General features: G+C 40.6%; 1 protein-coding gene across 1 annotated transcript in view; it reads right to left on the bottom strand.

Moving 5' to 3' along the window:
- Positions 1-17,480, bottom strand: part of EIF5B (eukaryotic translation initiation factor 5B) — a 37,317-nt gene extending 19,837 nt beyond the window's left edge. Inside the window, exons 1-6 of the mRNA XM_072849689.1 lie at positions 17,346-17,480; positions 2,878-3,003; positions 2,699-2,783; positions 1,652-2,303; positions 973-1,193; positions 643-793 (exon numbers count right to left, since the gene is read on the bottom strand). Of these exons, the coding sequence (XP_072705790.1) occupies positions 643-793; positions 973-1,193; positions 1,652-2,303; positions 2,699-2,783; positions 2,878-3,003; positions 17,346-17,380 (1,270 nt within the window). The 5' untranslated portion in view covers positions 17,381-17,480. The remainder of the gene's footprint in view (positions 1-642; positions 794-972; positions 1,194-1,651; positions 2,304-2,698; positions 2,784-2,877; positions 3,004-17,345) is intronic.
- Between the last annotated feature and the right edge of the window lie 276 nt (positions 17,481-17,756).

Here is a 17,756-nt window from a genome sequence, read left to right as displayed (position 1 = left end):
AAAACGTCACATAGTGTTCTCTACAAACACAAAAAGAAGGATACTCAGCACTCAGGAATTCATTTCTTTCCTTAGCCACAAACAAGTTCCCAGGAACAAATTAGGACATGGGGCTTACAATACATTGGATACATTTACTTCACTGCAATGGAAACAGATTATATTTGACAGAAAAGCAGGAAAGCTCCTATGTACTCTTTGCAAGAGGATAACATACTGTTCTCATGGACTAGCTAACTTGAGGCAAAACAATGTACTTGCTTAAGCGAGCACGTGAATTAATCCAAGAGGATCCAGATCCCTAGTCTTACAAGACCTGCAGCACAGCCCATCTGCTTTTTCTGGCCTTCAGACTAAGCAATGGAAAGAAGTGATTTTTCCTAAGTTCCATAACTAACATCTTTAAACCGCAACTGGAATGTATTAAAAATTGGATATTTAAAGTGTAAGATGAAAATATACAGACATTTAAACCTACTTTAAAAAAAGGGGGTGGGCCCCCCACACACTGCCTTCCTTGACAACAGAGCAGCTTTACTCAGTATTTGCCCTCCTAGCTCCAGAGAGAAAAAACAAATATAGAGCAGTAAGGAGTATTAATTTTTATTTATTATTATTATTATTTTAAACTTTACTGCTTACCCTGAGCTTGGAGTAGTTTAAGAGTAGCCTCCGCTCTGGCTCTGGCTTCTCGTTGAGCTTTTGTTAGAAGCTTTCCCTCCTTCTTCAAACGCTCCTTCCTCTCTTTTTCCTTCTGTTTCTTTCTTTCTTTCCTCTCCTGCTCTAATCGTTCCTAGAAAAAGGTTAAAAAACATGCAGAATCTTTAAAGCATGCTTTACACAAAAGCTGGCCAAGTATATATTCTATTGATGAGAAACATATGAAGGACTAATCCACCAACTGCACCAGCAAGGGTACAGGTTAAGATTACCCTCTCCCCTAGTCTGTCCTCAGAGTAAGATACGCAGTACCTCCTCTTTGCGCTTCGCTTCTAGTTCCTCCAGTCGTCTTATGCGTTCTTCCTCCTCTCTTTTTGCTCTTTCCTCCTCCTCTTTCATTTTAGCCAAGGCTTCTTGCATAGCTTTAACCGTGGCTTTACTGGGACCCTTTTTCTTCTCTTTCTCTTTTTCTTCTTTCTCACCTTTCTTTTTTTTCTTGTCTTTTTTCTTTTTGTCCCCCTCATTGTCATCAGCTACAGAAAGAAGAGGCATACATTCAAAGATCCCAGAAATTTTAAAGATACTCAAATATGATAAATAACACCAAATGAGAAACATTGACTGGCTACTACATAAACACTTCATAATGAAAAAAATAAAACTGTCTCTTAAGTTACAAAGTCAGGGCCTGTAGTCTTAAAGTAACAGAATAACTGGGAAGTGAAAAAGTGTGTTTGCAGTACAGAACTGTAAGCATATACTGTAATGAGAATTCGCCATCTGGCTTTTGTTTTCCCATGTACCTGAACAAACTACAGGCCAGAAAAAACAGCCACATGTGAGCCAACACAGAGGCAGACAAGGCTACCAAATGTCTAGTATTCCTGATTCAGAATAAAGCAACAAATCATCCTCACTGCCTGCCAACTCTTTGGCCTTCTTATAAAAGCTACAGTGTTTAAGTTACAGTTTTAGAAACCCTGTTACAAACCCTCTGTTCCTGCAGGAGTCTCTCCTTTCTCCCCAGGGCCAGGGATTGCCATGACTTCAGGAGAAGCCTTCTCTTCAGCTTTTTTTGGAGCTTCCTTCAGCTTTGCTGGTTCTTTACCACCTTCTAATTCTTCCTTCTCTTTCTGCTTCCTCAGTTTGGCTTTTTCTTCCTCACGTTTTTTCCTTTCACGTTCTTTTTTTTCTGCCTTCTTCTGAGCCACTGTTTTTACTTTGAATGAAGGTTCTTCTTCATCATCCCCACTTTCAGCAGCAGGAGTGGACTTTGGTTTTTGGTTTTTCTTTTGTCCTTTTCTAGATTGGGAGACCTCGTCTGATTCATCACCACTCTCACCTGTAGACACTGCCCCCACACGCTCTTTACTTTTCTTAATGTTAGTTTCATCTTCTTCTGACAGATCATGCTTTTTATTTGACTTCTGAGTTTTCCCTTTGCTTTTCTTAAGCTGTATCTCATGATCATCATCATCACTGCCAGAAAGCATGTCTTGTTTTGCTTTCTGAGTTTTTTTAGATTTTTTATCTTTATCTTCCACGTCCTCACTGTCATAGTCATTTTCCAGATTGGCTTTTTTACTCTTTCCTTTCCTTTTTTTATCTTGTTTTGATAAGCTTTCTTCGTTGTCATTTTCAACCTGGTAATTAAATAAATAATCAGCCATGAAAAATTACTTGCTCTTGTGAGCTAAGAAGCAGCACTGAGAGATGTCAAGAAAAACTTCTCTTACTGAAGACAAAGTTTGAAAACAATAACTATTCCTGATGAGTGTACTACACCTCAGCCCCCAATTAAAATTTATTCTGATTGGCTTTGAATAATTATCAGCATGAAGACATGGCTTCTGGTAAAATGTTTCACAACTGACTTTACTATGAAAATATGATCAAGTATAATTAAAAATACATGCTAGCTGCCAAGTTTCACATAGCATCTCCAACTATACTGTAACACTAGAACTCTTCTGGGACAGAGGTGTCTCGTATTCCAAGTATTTCCTATTAAATAGCCCACCTTCCTCTCAGTGTTTACCTTTCCTGTAGAAGGTTCCCTGTCAACTTTCCCTCCTTGTGCCTCTATTGACAGTTCTTCCAGCTCCTTCAGGATATCATCTTCACTAAAATAAGAAAGAAGTTATGGTACTTAAGTAACTGAGGTTTTGTATAATGGAATAAAATAAGACAGATAGGAAAAAAAAACCACAAACTTACTCAAAATCCTGTTTCTTCTTCTCTTTTTTCTTTTTGCCTTTGGATTTCTGAGGCTCTTGCTCCTTTGCAGCTCCTGCACCTTCTATCTCAGCAGCAAGGGCATCAATATCAATATCATCTTTTGCACTAAAATGCAAAGGAAAGCAGGGTTATCAAGAGTTCAAATGTTAAGTTTACATAAGTAGACCATCTGCATAAAACAAACAAAAGCTTCAAAATGTAAAATCAATCACAAAACATAAGCAATGCAGGGGCAAAGACCATATTTAACAAACCATTATGCACTATTACCTTATTCCCAGTAGGAAGAAAAGGCAAAACCTTCATGCATGTCATCTGCTTGAAGGGAGGTGGAGTAAAACATGTTCAGTTCTTGCAACACTGACTTCAAAAGTTTAGATACGAGATTTGATAAAACTTCTTGGAAGGATGTAACTAGACTGTTTAACTTTGTTCCTCCGAAAGATAAATTGTTTAGCCCTTCAAATCATAGTAGGTGTCACTGATAGAAAAGCAGCCCCCACAATGAAAGTCCAAATATGAAGCACAAATAGAAGAAATCTTGCAATTTAGTAACAGGAAATTCTATTAAGAAGCACTTACCTGCTCCTTTAAACACCCTTTAGTAACCCAAGAAGCGACTGTATTTTTATTTAGCAAATAAGTGGAAGTTCTTCACAGCTTCGATCTTATGATAAGTTGCCTATGCTTTGCCATCAGACTGAAAAGTTTTATTCTTATATTTCAATAAAAGTCACATGGTGGAACACAGTTCAGCCCTGAGCCAGATTCTAAAGCAGATCATAAAAAATACCAATGCAGCTGGCCAGCAATCATTTCCACCACCTGCCTTAGCATTACCTCGCCCAGGCCTAAAGCAAGCCAAAAGAAGTTTCACTAAGCATCTGAAATATGTATTCTTCCTCATGAGATCAAGTTTCTCTTTCAAAAGCATTTTCTTTTCTTGCTATAATTTCTCATCTGCAACTAAGCTGCAGTGGCTTTTTCCTAACCTTTATCAATAGTTGTAGTTCAGACGCACTTTTTTCATGACTTGTACCAGGAGAATTGAGCAAAGACTAAGTCTAGTGTCCAGAGGTTTTTCCACTTAATCACGCTCACAATACAATTGTAAGAAGTGAGACTTACTATTTCCTGCTTCACACGTAGAACTTCAGTACTCAAACCAAAACTGGTCTATTAAAGTAGCAAATATTAGGATGCTACTTTTATCACAGCTTGCAGTTTCAAAAACCATTTAATCAATATGCTATTAATATCTCATCTAACTCCCTCTTAGATATGTGGGCAGAAAACTGTTCTTTGTTTCACAGTTTCACTGTCTCAATTATTACTAGCCACTTAGGACAAATCAGTCAGGCAAAGGCTGACCCACCAAATACCTGAATCTATATCCAGAAAATAAGGGTAATAAATTTCTTCCAAGTTCAGGACCTCCAAGATATCAGCAAATTCTAAACTACCAGAGCTTCAGCCTTGTCAATTTACAAACCCAGAAGTTGCATATTAATAAAGAAAATCAAGTACTTACTGAATTTCAGAATCTTTAAAGGAATAACTAAGTCTAAGTTGTATTTCCCTTCGCAAAAGGAGAGGGCTGAGAGAATCATTTTACAAGGTTAAGTGAATGCTGACATTCACAGACCCATTTTATCCCAAAAATTGGGCATAAGCAAGTCACCAAACACTGTCTATATGTGACAATAGCACAAGTAAGCAACAATGCACTTTTTTTTAAAAGTCAAGATTGATTATTTGTATTTTCAAGATCTTAAATTTCCTTCTATATAGACTGAACAAACCAAATAAAAAGCAGCACAACAAAGCACTTCACTATACAGCATCTTTATTACCAGAGATACTTACTTTTAGTCAAGAGAAGAAAAAACACATCTTGAATATACCTAGTAGTAGTACTTATGTGCTGACATGATAAGTGTAACCCTCAAATAGTTAATGCAAGATTTCTAAACCAATCCCCACCTCCCCCAAGAGGAAAGAATAAGCTTTTTGGCCATTTCCACCTTAAGAAGAGCTGACTTGATGTTTCAGCAATTTAAGAGCTGTTTTTGTAAGCAGTTTAACTGGCTGTGCACTGGGGATAGCATAGACAGCTGAAATAAAAATGTCAACAATCATCTTTACACCTAGAGTTAAAGCCCTAATATCAGGCTAACTGTATTACATCTAGGCCTACACGTAGGCCCTCACGTTTCTTTTTGCATTAAGTGCAGCATATCAGTTTACTAAGCACACTTGCTTACCTCCTTCTACTCTAGGAGTTAATGGAGGAGATTGAGTCAAATCCAAGCTTGAAATAGTTTGAAGACACCAAAATACAAGCTCCACTACTACTTCTTCCATGGCTGCACTCCTCCCACTACTACAGGATCTTAACAATGTTGTTGTACAGATATTAAAGAGCCAAGCCTTTAAACAGCTTATATTTTACATGGATATTCTCGAGGCTGACTTTGCACATTGCAACTTTTCAGAAAGTTATGTCCAAACATAAAACACATAGTTTTTATGCTACTAGCAAAGAGGATGCTTATGGTACCTTATGTTTTCCAGGATACAGGCTTTAAGGGAGTAGGGATGTATTTGTATTTAAATCAATTCACTTGAACTGAACCTTGAAGAAAAGGTCTCGGGGGGGGGGGGGGGGGGGGGGAATCTCTCAAATCAAACACTGAAAAAACTAATTCACAGACATTAAGCTTTAACACCCACCAGCAAGAACACTTCAGGAATAATAATGAAGACTATTCAGCTGTCACAATAGTGGCATAAATATAGTAGGAGAGCCTTTCCAACCTTGGCTTCCATTGCTCAATAGTCAATGGTTTCCAAGAAATCTATACTTTCCACTACATGTCTATTTCCTAAGAAGTAACACAGCAGGCTTCAAACATTTGAGCCTGGATGAAGTAAAAGCAAAATTAAGGCTGCATGCATTTATATAGAGAGCAATATATACAGTTATAATTCTTCTTAAGAACTGTAAAGCAAGAATACTATTGGAAAGCCAACGAATTCAAATATTGGCTTCCATTACTAAGAGTTTATTCCCATACTGACCTTGAATTTTCTTATATTTTAAAACTCTAATAATATTCCACTAGGATTTCAAAATAAAAGAAAGTTGAAAAGAAGATTGAGAAGGTGCCCTCCCTCTCTTCCTGGGAGATTCTTATGTCATAAGGAACCCACTGCATTTAGATACATAACAGGAGAGTTTCTTTCATAGAATCACAGAATAGTGTGGGTTGAAAAGGACCTTTAAAGATCAACTAGTTCCAACCCCCCTGCCATGGGCAGGGACACATTCCACTAGACCAGGGTGCTCAAAGCCCCATCCAACCTGGCCTTGGCATTGGAAGATACACCTAGGAAACTTTTTCCTGTAAACTTTTTTAAGCAGTCCCCAAACACATTTCAGAAACCCAAACACTCTTGCCAGGAACCTCCTCCTCCAAGTCCTCCAAAAGCTCTCCACCTATCCTCGCTTGCCCCTCCACTCAGCCTTTGCAAGGGTCCTAATCCCAACCCTAAGAGTGCCTGATACGGGAACCTGAAAGCACCAGTATGCTCAAACAGTTTTCAACTCTGACATCGAATTGCTTTTGCATGAAGACTTTATACATAGACTTCACAGCCTCACTACCTTATGCCATTCAAGCTCATAATGCTTTGGGCTCAAAGGAGGCTTGCTGTTGATCTGGTTCACACACTGAGATAACCCTGTGTTTCCCCAGCACAAGAGGCTCAAGGAGGTCTGGAAAGCATGAAACTAAAAGCGAAGTGCTACTGCACTGCTGAGAAGGGGTTATTTCCCTGATTTTCTTTTGTCTCTGTTTCAGAAGTGAGGCCTGAGCCACCTTCCTTATTCACATACTTTTGACTCCAGCCTCTATTTTTGCTGCCAGATATGAAAAAAAGAGTTCCAATATTGCTAGATCAGCATTTCAATGCAGTAAATTACAGCAAGAGTTAGGTGTGTGTACTTCACTCACAAACCTAAACAAGCAATTTTCAAAACACTTAATGGCTAGAGACGTTCCTCCATGGAGGTCTGTGCCTAATACAGGGCAAAACTATGCAGTGGGAGAAGACACAGCAGTCAGGCTAATTAAAGGAGATGGCAGTAATCCATAACAAGTATGCAGAGATCACCACATTTCAGATACCAAGCAAAACTATTTTTCTTTAGAATCACATCACTGACAAAAAAAAAAAAAAAAAGAAAAAGAGTTCTACATTTCCCCTATGCAATTTCACTGCCTTTTGCCGTTTAAGCAGGATAAGAGCAATATAAGACTTCAAAATATTCCAAAACATTTTAAAAGTAGCATATAAAAACATTCACATACTTTATACTGAAAAATATTGACCTTACTGCCCTAGAAATGACATTAAGAAATCATCTGTTGCTCAAAAGGGTTCCAGTACAAGTTGTCTGCATAGACTACTGAAAACCTGCATTACATAGGGAAAGCCACTTAAGAACAGATTCCTGAATATTCACTGGGTGACTAGTCAAATGCTGTGCTAGTACACCATCCTGTACCAAACCAGGATCAAATACACTCAGATCATCCCAAGTAAGTGTTTGGAGATTTTTAAGACTGGCATGGGCAACAAAGCAAATTCAACAACATCTCTCATGCAATCAAAGCACCAAATCAGGCCAGTAACAGAAAGTGACACTCCAAAATCCAACCTAAGCTACTTATGCTACATGTTAAGCAAAACCAGTGACAAATAAAGCTACAATCCCAAATCCTGCCTATAAGAGAAAGTATGAAACATTTTCAGTGTGAAGATTAAAGGAGAGTTAGGAAATAAATGAAGAACTGTCACCTACCACTGCTCAGTCAGATCTAAAAAGATGGCCAGTAGCTCTCCTACTTATAAGATCCCACACAGTTGCAAGCTATTGAGTCAGAAAAGTGGAAAAGCCTCGTGACCGATAGGATGCACGGTCTGTAGAAAAAAAAAAACCATCGCAGTGTTTCTCTTGCTAGTACAGCAAGGAAACAATATTTAAGACTAGAACCCCAGTAAAAAAAAAAAACAAAACACAACAAAAAAACCAAAACCCTCAGCTATTACATAGCATCTGCTGAAAAAATACTAAAATAGCACTTAAGGTGTCAGGCTTTGTGGGGTGGGGGGGGTGGGAAGCAGTTTAAACCATGACAAACAAGCACAGTTTTGGAGCAAGTTCTTTTTATGATGCAATGGCCTGCAACAGCCAGAACCTAGAAATTCCCTGTGGAAGCCATCATGAGGTCAGAGTTCACCTTAACACAAGCTTTGACTTACAGATGTTCAAGCTTATGTTAATCCTAGTTTCCACATACTAGGGTTTGCTTTAGTCATTTAAGAGCATGCTTTACTACTTTGTTTACAAACACTTAAATTGTTAGAAAGTATGAAACTTTACACTTGTGCACAATTAGAGAGATGTGTTTTTGAAGTTTAAAGTTTTACCTTTTCTTTGGCAGTCTAGGATATTACAGGAATTAATTACCACACATCTCACCAGAACAGAAGTTGTCATGCTCTGAATCAAGATTTAAACTTACAACTCTGAAATAAGATAAAAACGCTCAGAGCTTCCTAACAAAGTATTTCAGAACAGTTACAAGTACATTTTAATTATCTATCGCTTCTCTCTTTCTTAGAAGGTTAAAAAAATTACTCCAAGTATTGACATAGTTAATATATTCATCACTAGGGATTTTCATAGTGTGAAGCTTTCATACTAAGGACCAATACTGCATGCAATATAATTTCTGTAACAGACAAATCCAGGCATAGAAACTTGAAAGATTTCCTGGGCATTGCCCCAGAAAACAAGGCCAAATGTCGGGAAGACAGGACTACAGCTATCGAAATAAGAGTCAAGAGACTTTTAGCATTTTTCTTTGCTCAGTGAACTTCTGCAGCTGAAATGCTTAACTGACCTTCCTTGCCAAACAAGCTCCTCCAGCTTTCCATGCAGGTTCTAGTGAAGGATAGCCTTGCAAGCCAACTCACACTAACAGCATTTCACAGATACTCTCTGATAACAGACAAGCATATTATATTAGCAAGACCACCAGACAACATGCATGTTTTCCTCATGCTCTTTCCTAAGATCATACACAACTATGACTGAGTACACTTATTATACTACCTACAATACATATTCCCAAATATAGGGCAAAACATTATAAATAGGCACCGTGCATCTACGTGTGACAGAGATGGCATCCTGACTAGGCAGCAGTAAGATAAAGAGCAAAGGAAACTATTAATCCATACACAAACTGAAAGAGTGGAGCAAGGGGATTAATTAGCAGTATACAAAGGAGCTGAGCTACCCTCATTTATATCAATTTGACTCTATTGAAGCTGCAGAAATAAAATGGAAGAATTCATCTTAAAATGAGAACCAACCCTTAACTCCTGGAAATCCAGCATCCAGCTTTGCAAACAAAATCAACAGGATAACACCCTCCTGCTGAAACTAAAACTAAAGGGTACATGCAGACTCAAAGATTACAAGTACTTTTTGATTCACTGCACTGACTGACACAAATATGATTACTAAAGCTTGCCTTCATCTTACAGCTAACTGAGATAATAAGCTAAGCCAAATCAGGCTAAAAGTATTTTAGTTAGGATTGGTTTTAAGCTGTCTCTGTAAAGATGAAGTTCAAATGTCAGAAAATGTTGTACAATTAAAAACAGACTAAAAAAAAATTCATGTGCATGGGGCAGAAGAGTAAGTCGACACAGCAAGAAAGTTGCATCACTACTGTGAACTCACTGCCCGCATTCCTGCATAATCAGAAGACTCATTTTTGCTGAGGCAACTTTGGAGATATTTCATCATTTACATGACACCAGCTCCTCTAACCACCTTCAAAGGAATATCACTGTCATTAAGTCATTTTATTTTGCTTAAAAAAAAATCCCTTGAACTTCAAAAAGACTGAAAAGAAGCTGAACCATCTGTTTCCATGTGTTTGGTTTTGCAATAGTTTTAGATGAAGTAAAACTAATACTTTTAGACAGGTCTTTACCATTACTCCCCTAGAGCACCTTACCCATCCTCTGTATATGTGGGTCGTAAGCCCAGCAATAAGGATGCATTTCTAAATACAAGCTTATCCAAAGTTAGCAAGTTACAATGCTGAATGGCATATTTGTAGTTGGTTTTACTTGTAGATATAAAGATCAATTGGCATTCTCTCTTCCAAAAAAAGTTCTTTTAGAGCAACTGGTTTAAAATGCTACAGAACATAAACCACTTTGGAAGTAATTATTTAATTGCTCAAAACCACGCAACACCAACTTGTTCTTTAAGTGGGCTATGACATTGAAAATGCAAGTATCTGCTGGCTCAGCAAGGCTATTCAAAACATGAAAACAAAGCTGTGGCCTTTTTCTCATTCTTACCTATCAAAGAATGTGAACACCACAAACTACTCTTTTAGAAGTAGAAGTCACCTTGTTTTTCCTGCTGAAAACATTTAAATTGCATATGCTTGAGACAGTGTGAAATTCAGGAAGGAATGAACTGCACTCCTTCCTCAGCCCAAGACATGAAGGGGTGTCCACATGAGCTCCAGCTATGCAACCCACCACTGCAGCTGACAGCACTGAAAAAAAAAAAAAATCACAGCCCCAGAAAAAGGCCACCCTCCCCTTGCCTCTTCCTCAAACTACGGGGCAGGGGAAGGGAGAAGCGACTTCCTTCCCCATTCCCAGCCATGCTTTCTCTTCTCATCAGCTCAGGCAATCCTGCAGCCAGAAGTCCTTCCAGAAAACACTTTTTTGGCTGGCAGATCAAATCACACACCTGAGTTGTACTGTGGGCACGTAAGCATTGGATCCAATGCAAAAGAAGCAGTTAGAGCATGAAGCTGGGGATGGCAAGAGTAAAACCACAAGGTGTGAATCGTCTGACAGCTCAACTGAATTGAGATGTGAAACTACACCTTAGCTATTTTACCCTAGTAAGATGAAGGAAGCTGGTGAAGCTACCTAATTACATGAGACAGCAAGGAAGTAAAATTTGACTAAAAGGGTAATTGCTTTTTATTCAGGCTCCCAAGACAATGATTCCATTTTTAATATTAAAGAGTCATGCCTTCTCTTTCAAGTTTGGCTGGGGAAAAGAAGAGTAGAATAACTATCAGCTAAGCAAAACCTTCTGAAAAAGACACAGAAAACGTAACTTTTAACCCAAACAGACGCTAGAAAAACAGAAAGTCTCCTTTATACAACCCAGATTTAAAAAAAAAAAGCTCACCACAACCTGAAGTTCCCACTTAAACAAAGATATAGCAAAACTTCAAGATAAAAAGCTTCTGTTGTGTCTAGTAGTTGGCAACATAAAGCTCTGGAAGAAAGCAGTTCTTCAAGGTTCAGTTTAAGTCCCAAGAGAACAGGATAACTAAAAGCATGGAATATGAAACACTAAGTAAAGAACTAGCATTTGGTCTTCCCTTAATTAGTTCTTTTGGGTTTTGTTTGTTTGGAAAAAGTGCAAAGATTACAAAAATTACCTCCAAGTCCAGTGTTTCAGAACTTCCATATCCTATGTATCTCTCATTGTATAAAATCAAAATACATCACAAAAATACCATTTAGAACACTTCATGAAATACATTTTAGATTGCCTATAATCCTGAAGAGCAAAGGATGCCCACCTACATTAACAATAATTAAAACCCATACTTCATCTAACAGCGTGTATCTAAAGAAATATATTTCAGAGTTAAGATAGCAGGTTCATGTTTAAAATCTCCACTCGACTATCGTAAAAGAAAAGAAAAATTGACTTACAGGAAGAATAAGTCATCAGTGCTGCAAACACCAGGATCATGAAAACACACATCTTCTGTAAGATACCAACTGCTTTCAGACTAGAACACCCACCAGACTGCACTGTACTTTTTTAGCAAGCCAAACTTAAGGACTGAATTAATTATGTGCACATATAATTTGTCTGCAGAAAAATTATTTCCTTTACTAGTCTAGGGGACTATTTTTGTGGAGGGAGTCAGAGGGAGGAAGAAAAGGAATATTATGCAAGCATTAAAAGTTACTAAACTGGAGGTTTTGTCCAGAACTGTAACCTTGACTCCTAGGCAGCTTTTAAGCTATGAACCACACAGAACAAATGTACGGCAATGCACATGAGCCCAGAGTCAGAAAAACATGACAGCACTAATGCAATTAAAACTGGCAAAGGTATATAGAGCTGTCAGCTTGACTGGCTTGATATTACAAGTGTCAACAACAGTAGCAACGTTTAACTTACCCTAAACCTCTCTATTCTGAGCAAGGCTTTCCAGAGATCTTCAGAGAACTGAAAGAACAGTTTCTGCAATCCCTGCTGGCTTGCAATGTACTATTTTCATACTTTTCATAAACAGTTGTTATACATAAGGTTTAGATGCTTTCATGAAGATAACAGATGAAGAGAATCAAGATTTCAACAAGAAAAGCTGCTTCTAACAATCTACTTAGTGTATTGTACTGCTTTTTGGTTTATGTTGCCATTACTGCAACTATTTGAAGATCCTTACAGTCTTTTTACAGTGATGCTTTGCTTAAACAAAAAAAAAAATCCAACCAAATGTATAAAAATGGTTCTCATAAATATGAAATGTCTGTGTTAAAAACTATAGGTTTTGGGGGAACAGAAATATACACTTGCATAGAACAAGCCACCACATTTCTATAATGGAGAAATTACTTTGCATTATTTTACTTCATCTTTCAGTACAAAATCCTGGCATCTTCCAGATGAGATTTGCAAAACAAGGATCTCAAGGGTTTATCAGCTGTTCTCCTTGATGGAGCTGCAGAAAGCTTTGCTTGTGGATATATTTTTGAGGAGCAAACAAACAGTTATTGTAATTTTTCTGGTGCACAGAATGTTTCTGAACTACAGGTGTTTGTAGGCTTTCTAGACTTCACAGAAGTTTCCTACACAATATTAACAAGATTTTACTTAACACACTAATAAAAAAGAGCCAAATAGAATGACTAGTAGACAATGCCAGCAATTTAATTTGCAGAAGAGAAAGCAATATATAGCATCAGCAACAGCACTGTAAGTCTTATTTTAGCAGCAGCGTTCACTCTTGGCTGCAGAATCACAGCTGGCACCTGTAACTTCTAAAGCAATATGCGTGAATGATCAGAGTGGTATGCCTAGGCAACAGTTCACAAATATTAAAGGGCACAAGAATAAACACACCTAAAGACTACCTACGGGAAGCTAAGGAAAACTACTAAGAGAAGAAGAAGATGACTTAAAGCTGGGAGGAGAGGAAAAACACATGAAAAGCTAACACCATCAGGGGCAAGATCCATATTCCAGGCAGGAAATAATTTGTAACATACAGCATATAGCATACTTACTTGGAAATCTACAGCAGCAGTTTGAGGCTTGAATTCAAAGCACAGTTCTGTAGTTTACAACAGCCTTTTTTTTTTTTTAATGTGTGGGAAGAAAAGTCCTATACTAAATTCACAAAGACAGCAGGGGAGAACCCTGACATACCTTCTGCCATTACAGCTCTATCCACGAACCAAAGCATAACACATCACTCCCAGGAGGAGCTAGACTACACATCACAACACCCACTCTTCCATTAGGAAAGCCTGGAAATTCAGATACCTCACTTTTTTTTTTTTGGAAAGGTTTGCTATGAAGTTTCATTTCAAACTGAGCAATCAACACAACCATAAAAATTCCAGAGAGGAAACAATTAAAACAACTTCCATATGGCTTAGGAGCTATTTATGACGTTCCACATTTACAAAGCACCTCTCTAACACACCACACTGAGTTTTTCCTACAGCGACCATATATCCAACCATTCTAGATAAATATGTTCTCCATGGACAGATGCACAGCAATCAAACAGCAGGATTCAATAAAAGAGTTCCAGAGGAATACAACAGATTTGTGGGTATATCTGTTCAGGTAGCGATCTGTATTCATAACAGGCTACGGTCCTGCATTCCCATTCTTTCCCTGCTCACCATAGCTATCATCTCACTCGTGGTCTTGTCCCTGTGTACTTACACCCTCTTCCCATGACAAAATGTATCCTCACCCTCATTTACCAGCACACTTCCCGGCCATATATCAATATTCATCAGTATGACCTCTACTGTACTCAGCAGAAACAAGGGAGGGGGAAACTACACAACAGAAGTCAAAGCTATGGGGGTAAGGGGAGAAAAGCAGAGTAAAAATGACTTGTACCTTCTGTAACTTGTCTCAGTATGTCAGAAGACAAGTAGAAAATCTCCTTCCTGTCACATCAATTCTCAAACCAATATTCACAACACAGACATACCACCTGCATCTTCCCACATGCTTCCTCTACACTGCAAGTTATGCCCTTGAGCTGCTGCATGTTTTGGGAGAGGTAGCCAAAAGGGATATAAGGGATTGTATCTACAACATAGTTGTTGGGGGAGGAAAAGAAGGAGGAAACTAATAACACTACATAGCACAGAATTGAAGATGTGGGAAACAAAACTGACTGGAAGCCTTTGATTCCACAGTGCCATTCTTCTCTCACTCTACTGGGAAGAGAAGGGATACTGATTAGGGATGTTGAAGTCCAACTTCAAGCTACAGATTCAAATATGTGATGCAGCCTCTTCCGCGAGGGAACCTGACATTCATGGGGGCATCAGCTAGAACCAACAAGACCAGATGATGGGGGTAGCTCTGCAGATAGAGCCTACTCCAAAACGTCACTGGCCTTCCAGGTCCCTCCTCACACCCATGCCCTCAAACTCTCTGCTATAAAATATACCCAGTCTAACTGTCCTGTCCTACTTCTCAAACACGTATCTGTTTGAATTCTTCCACATCAACCCTCCCACTGCCATACAACTGTACAGCCCTGCTACTAGCAGTCCGTAAGCTCTGTACTGCATTTGCAAGGCCTTAGGACTAAAGCCTGTCAGGCTTACTTTGGCTGAACTTTTCTTGACCTGCATGCAACTTTTACTTGATTTAGCTGTGACAGCAATTTCTCTAATTGACCAGGTGCCTATGCCTAATTGGTTCTACTTTTGCTTACCCACGCATGCTGCAACCATGGTTTCACATGGATAGCAGTAGCAAGCAGTTACTCTGTATAGAATGAGATATTCACAACTCTAACACAATGATGGATTGTAGAGAAATACAGGTCTGGTATGGTAGCAGAGGCCTTGAGAAGCGGAGACATGGGATGCAGCAGAGAGGAGTGCAGGCATGGGATAAACAGAGATGGCTTGTACAGGACTCGGCACTGGACACTAACTCACCAGCAGTCAGCTAAAAGAAATGCAGACCTGGACAAAACTGTTTTTAGGAGTAACAAACAAGAAAGAAATAGTATCTAATATATAGTGCCTTTTACATATTTGGATGTAACACAGAGCTGCAAATGAATGAAGAGCAAAGGCATATAAGCACGTTAGCAAGCATATTCTCAAGTGGATCCTAGAGTGAGGAAGATGAAACCATCAACACAAATGATCATATCACTCCTTGTGAAGGACACCTGATGCTGACGACTCACCCTAACAGCTCAGCACCACCAGGATGAAGCCACTGACCTTAGGACTTAAAGCAGCAATGAGATGGTAAGCATAACTACTTTAACTGCATTATTGCTCTTCCTTTTTTTGTAACAATTACATCTGGATTAATAATCATTAGGCTCTTAAGATTTCAATTATTCTAACAAATTCTTGGCCTCTCTTTTAAGGTATGCTTCCATTTTTCAGACAGAAATGAGATTTTGTGCATAGCGCCCAACAGAGGCCCACGCTCAGTAATTTACAGAAATGCATGCGGAAATACACAAAGAGAAGAAGGTATGCAGGAGGCACCAAGGTTCTCAAAGTGTCCTCTGCACTCCAGCCGCTGTCACTGGAAGCGCCCTGAGCAGCAGTGCTTCAGTACCTGAAGGCTTCTGCATGACTCTGGCATCTACCACACCAGATACAAAGACGAGCACTAGGCCTTCTTTCCTTTAGAGCACAAAGATCCAACCCTTCCCTCTTCTTTCTCAAATCACACTTGACTCATGTCCTTGCCTGAGCTGCTCCCAAGATATACCTGTGAAGTACAGCCCATGAAACAAGCTGATAACAACAGACACTACAAAGCAGCATACATGGTACGGAAAAAGGTGTGAGGAAAAATAGTCAGTGAGCAAAATACCTCACTAGCAAAATACTCATTACCCAGAAAGGACCAGAGGAACTAGAACAGTTTACACCCTAACCTGGTAAAGGGCAACAACCTTAAGTCACTAACATCAACATCTTAATGCAATGCACATCTAGGTAGTAAAAAAGGCTTAGAGACAAAGTAATACTTTGTGAAATAGCCTTCATGGGGAGCACTTTTGTAAAAGAAACAATGACTCTAAAAAGACATACAAAATGAGCAGTCTAGGTAAGAAAAAACAGCTGTAACGTTTCTAGTTCATACACATTTTAAGACATCAGGTTTCATTTAACTCTCTGTCAGTATTAACAACTAAAAACACTCTCCAAATTAATTGTATCTTTGTATTTATTATTTTATAGTAACAATTAACAATATGTTTTCTCGTGCTAGCGTATATATACAGAACATTATTCAGTCAGCATTCCATATGGTTAACATAACTGCCGTGTAAGAATCTCTTACAAAAAAAAAAAAACCTTCACTGACAGTACAGACTCCAAGATGATACGCACATAACCATAGAAAGGCTGCTCTTATCCCACAATCCCTAAAAATACCTAACATCTGCATTTATTAAACGTGCACAAATCACTAAGTTATAGCAGGATCTATAGCACTGTCTCCCATTAAAACACCCGAACACTTCAGGCGCTGCAATGGGAACAAGAACCTACCTTTAGCTGACAATCGAGACCTGCGCTCACAGCCAGCGGTACTCTGCCACTGCCTGCTCCGGAACAAACTCCCCGAGCACCCGGGCGAGGCTGACGGAAGCGCCTTTCAGAGGGAGCGCAAAGACGGCGGCAGCAACGCAGCCGCTCCAGCGCCAACCGCCAAGTTTCTGCTGCCGACGCCACCTCAGCGGCCGCCAGCCTCCCCCGCCACACCGCCGCCCGCGGGATACCCAGCCGCCCCCGCCGCCGTCTCCTCGGGCCTCCGGCGCCGGCCGGGCCCGCACGCACAGCCGACGCCGCTCCCCCGGGCGAGGGGCACGACCGGACCTTCCGCCGCGACGCCGCCCGGCCAACGGCCACCGGGCCGGGCCTAGCGAGCCCTGCCTGCCCGCCGCCTCCGACGAGGCCGCAAGACCCGGCAGGGCCTGACTCAGCGGCGCGGCACCGGCGCTCGCCGCTGCTGTCAGCGGCCGGGGGAGGGGGGCGAGGAGAGGGGGGCGCCGCCGCCCTACCTGTCCTCGCTCTTGTTCTTCTGCTTCTTGCCCATGGCGGCGGCCCCGGCGCTCGTCCCCCGCCTCAGCGCTGCCCGGCCGCCCGCGCGCAGCCCCGTGCATATGGTAAGCCGCCCCCACCGCCCGCCCCGCCGCGCGCCGCGCACGCGCCCGCCCCGCCCCCGCCGTCCCGGCCTGCCCCGCGCCGGCACGCGATGAGCGGCGGCCCCGGCCCCGGCCGGGCAGCGCCTCCGCCCGCTGGCGCCCCCTGCCGGCCGGAGGGGGAGCAGGCGGCGCTGCTTGGCCCGGGCCCGGGCTCGGGCTGCCCTCGCCGGGGCCACGGCTGCGCTCGGGGGTTGCAGCGACCGGCTTCTTGAAACCGGCTTTGTTTCCATCAGTTTGGGCCTCAGGCAGCCCTGGAAAATTACTAAG

The sequence above is a fragment of the Ciconia boyciana genome, chromosome 1, assembly GCF_034638445.1.
Source record: "Ciconia boyciana chromosome 1, ASM3463844v1, whole genome shotgun sequence".
Lineage (NCBI taxonomy): Eukaryota > Metazoa > Chordata > Aves > Ciconiiformes > Ciconiidae > Ciconia > Ciconia boyciana.
This window is presented reverse-complemented; position numbering and strand designations above follow the sequence as displayed.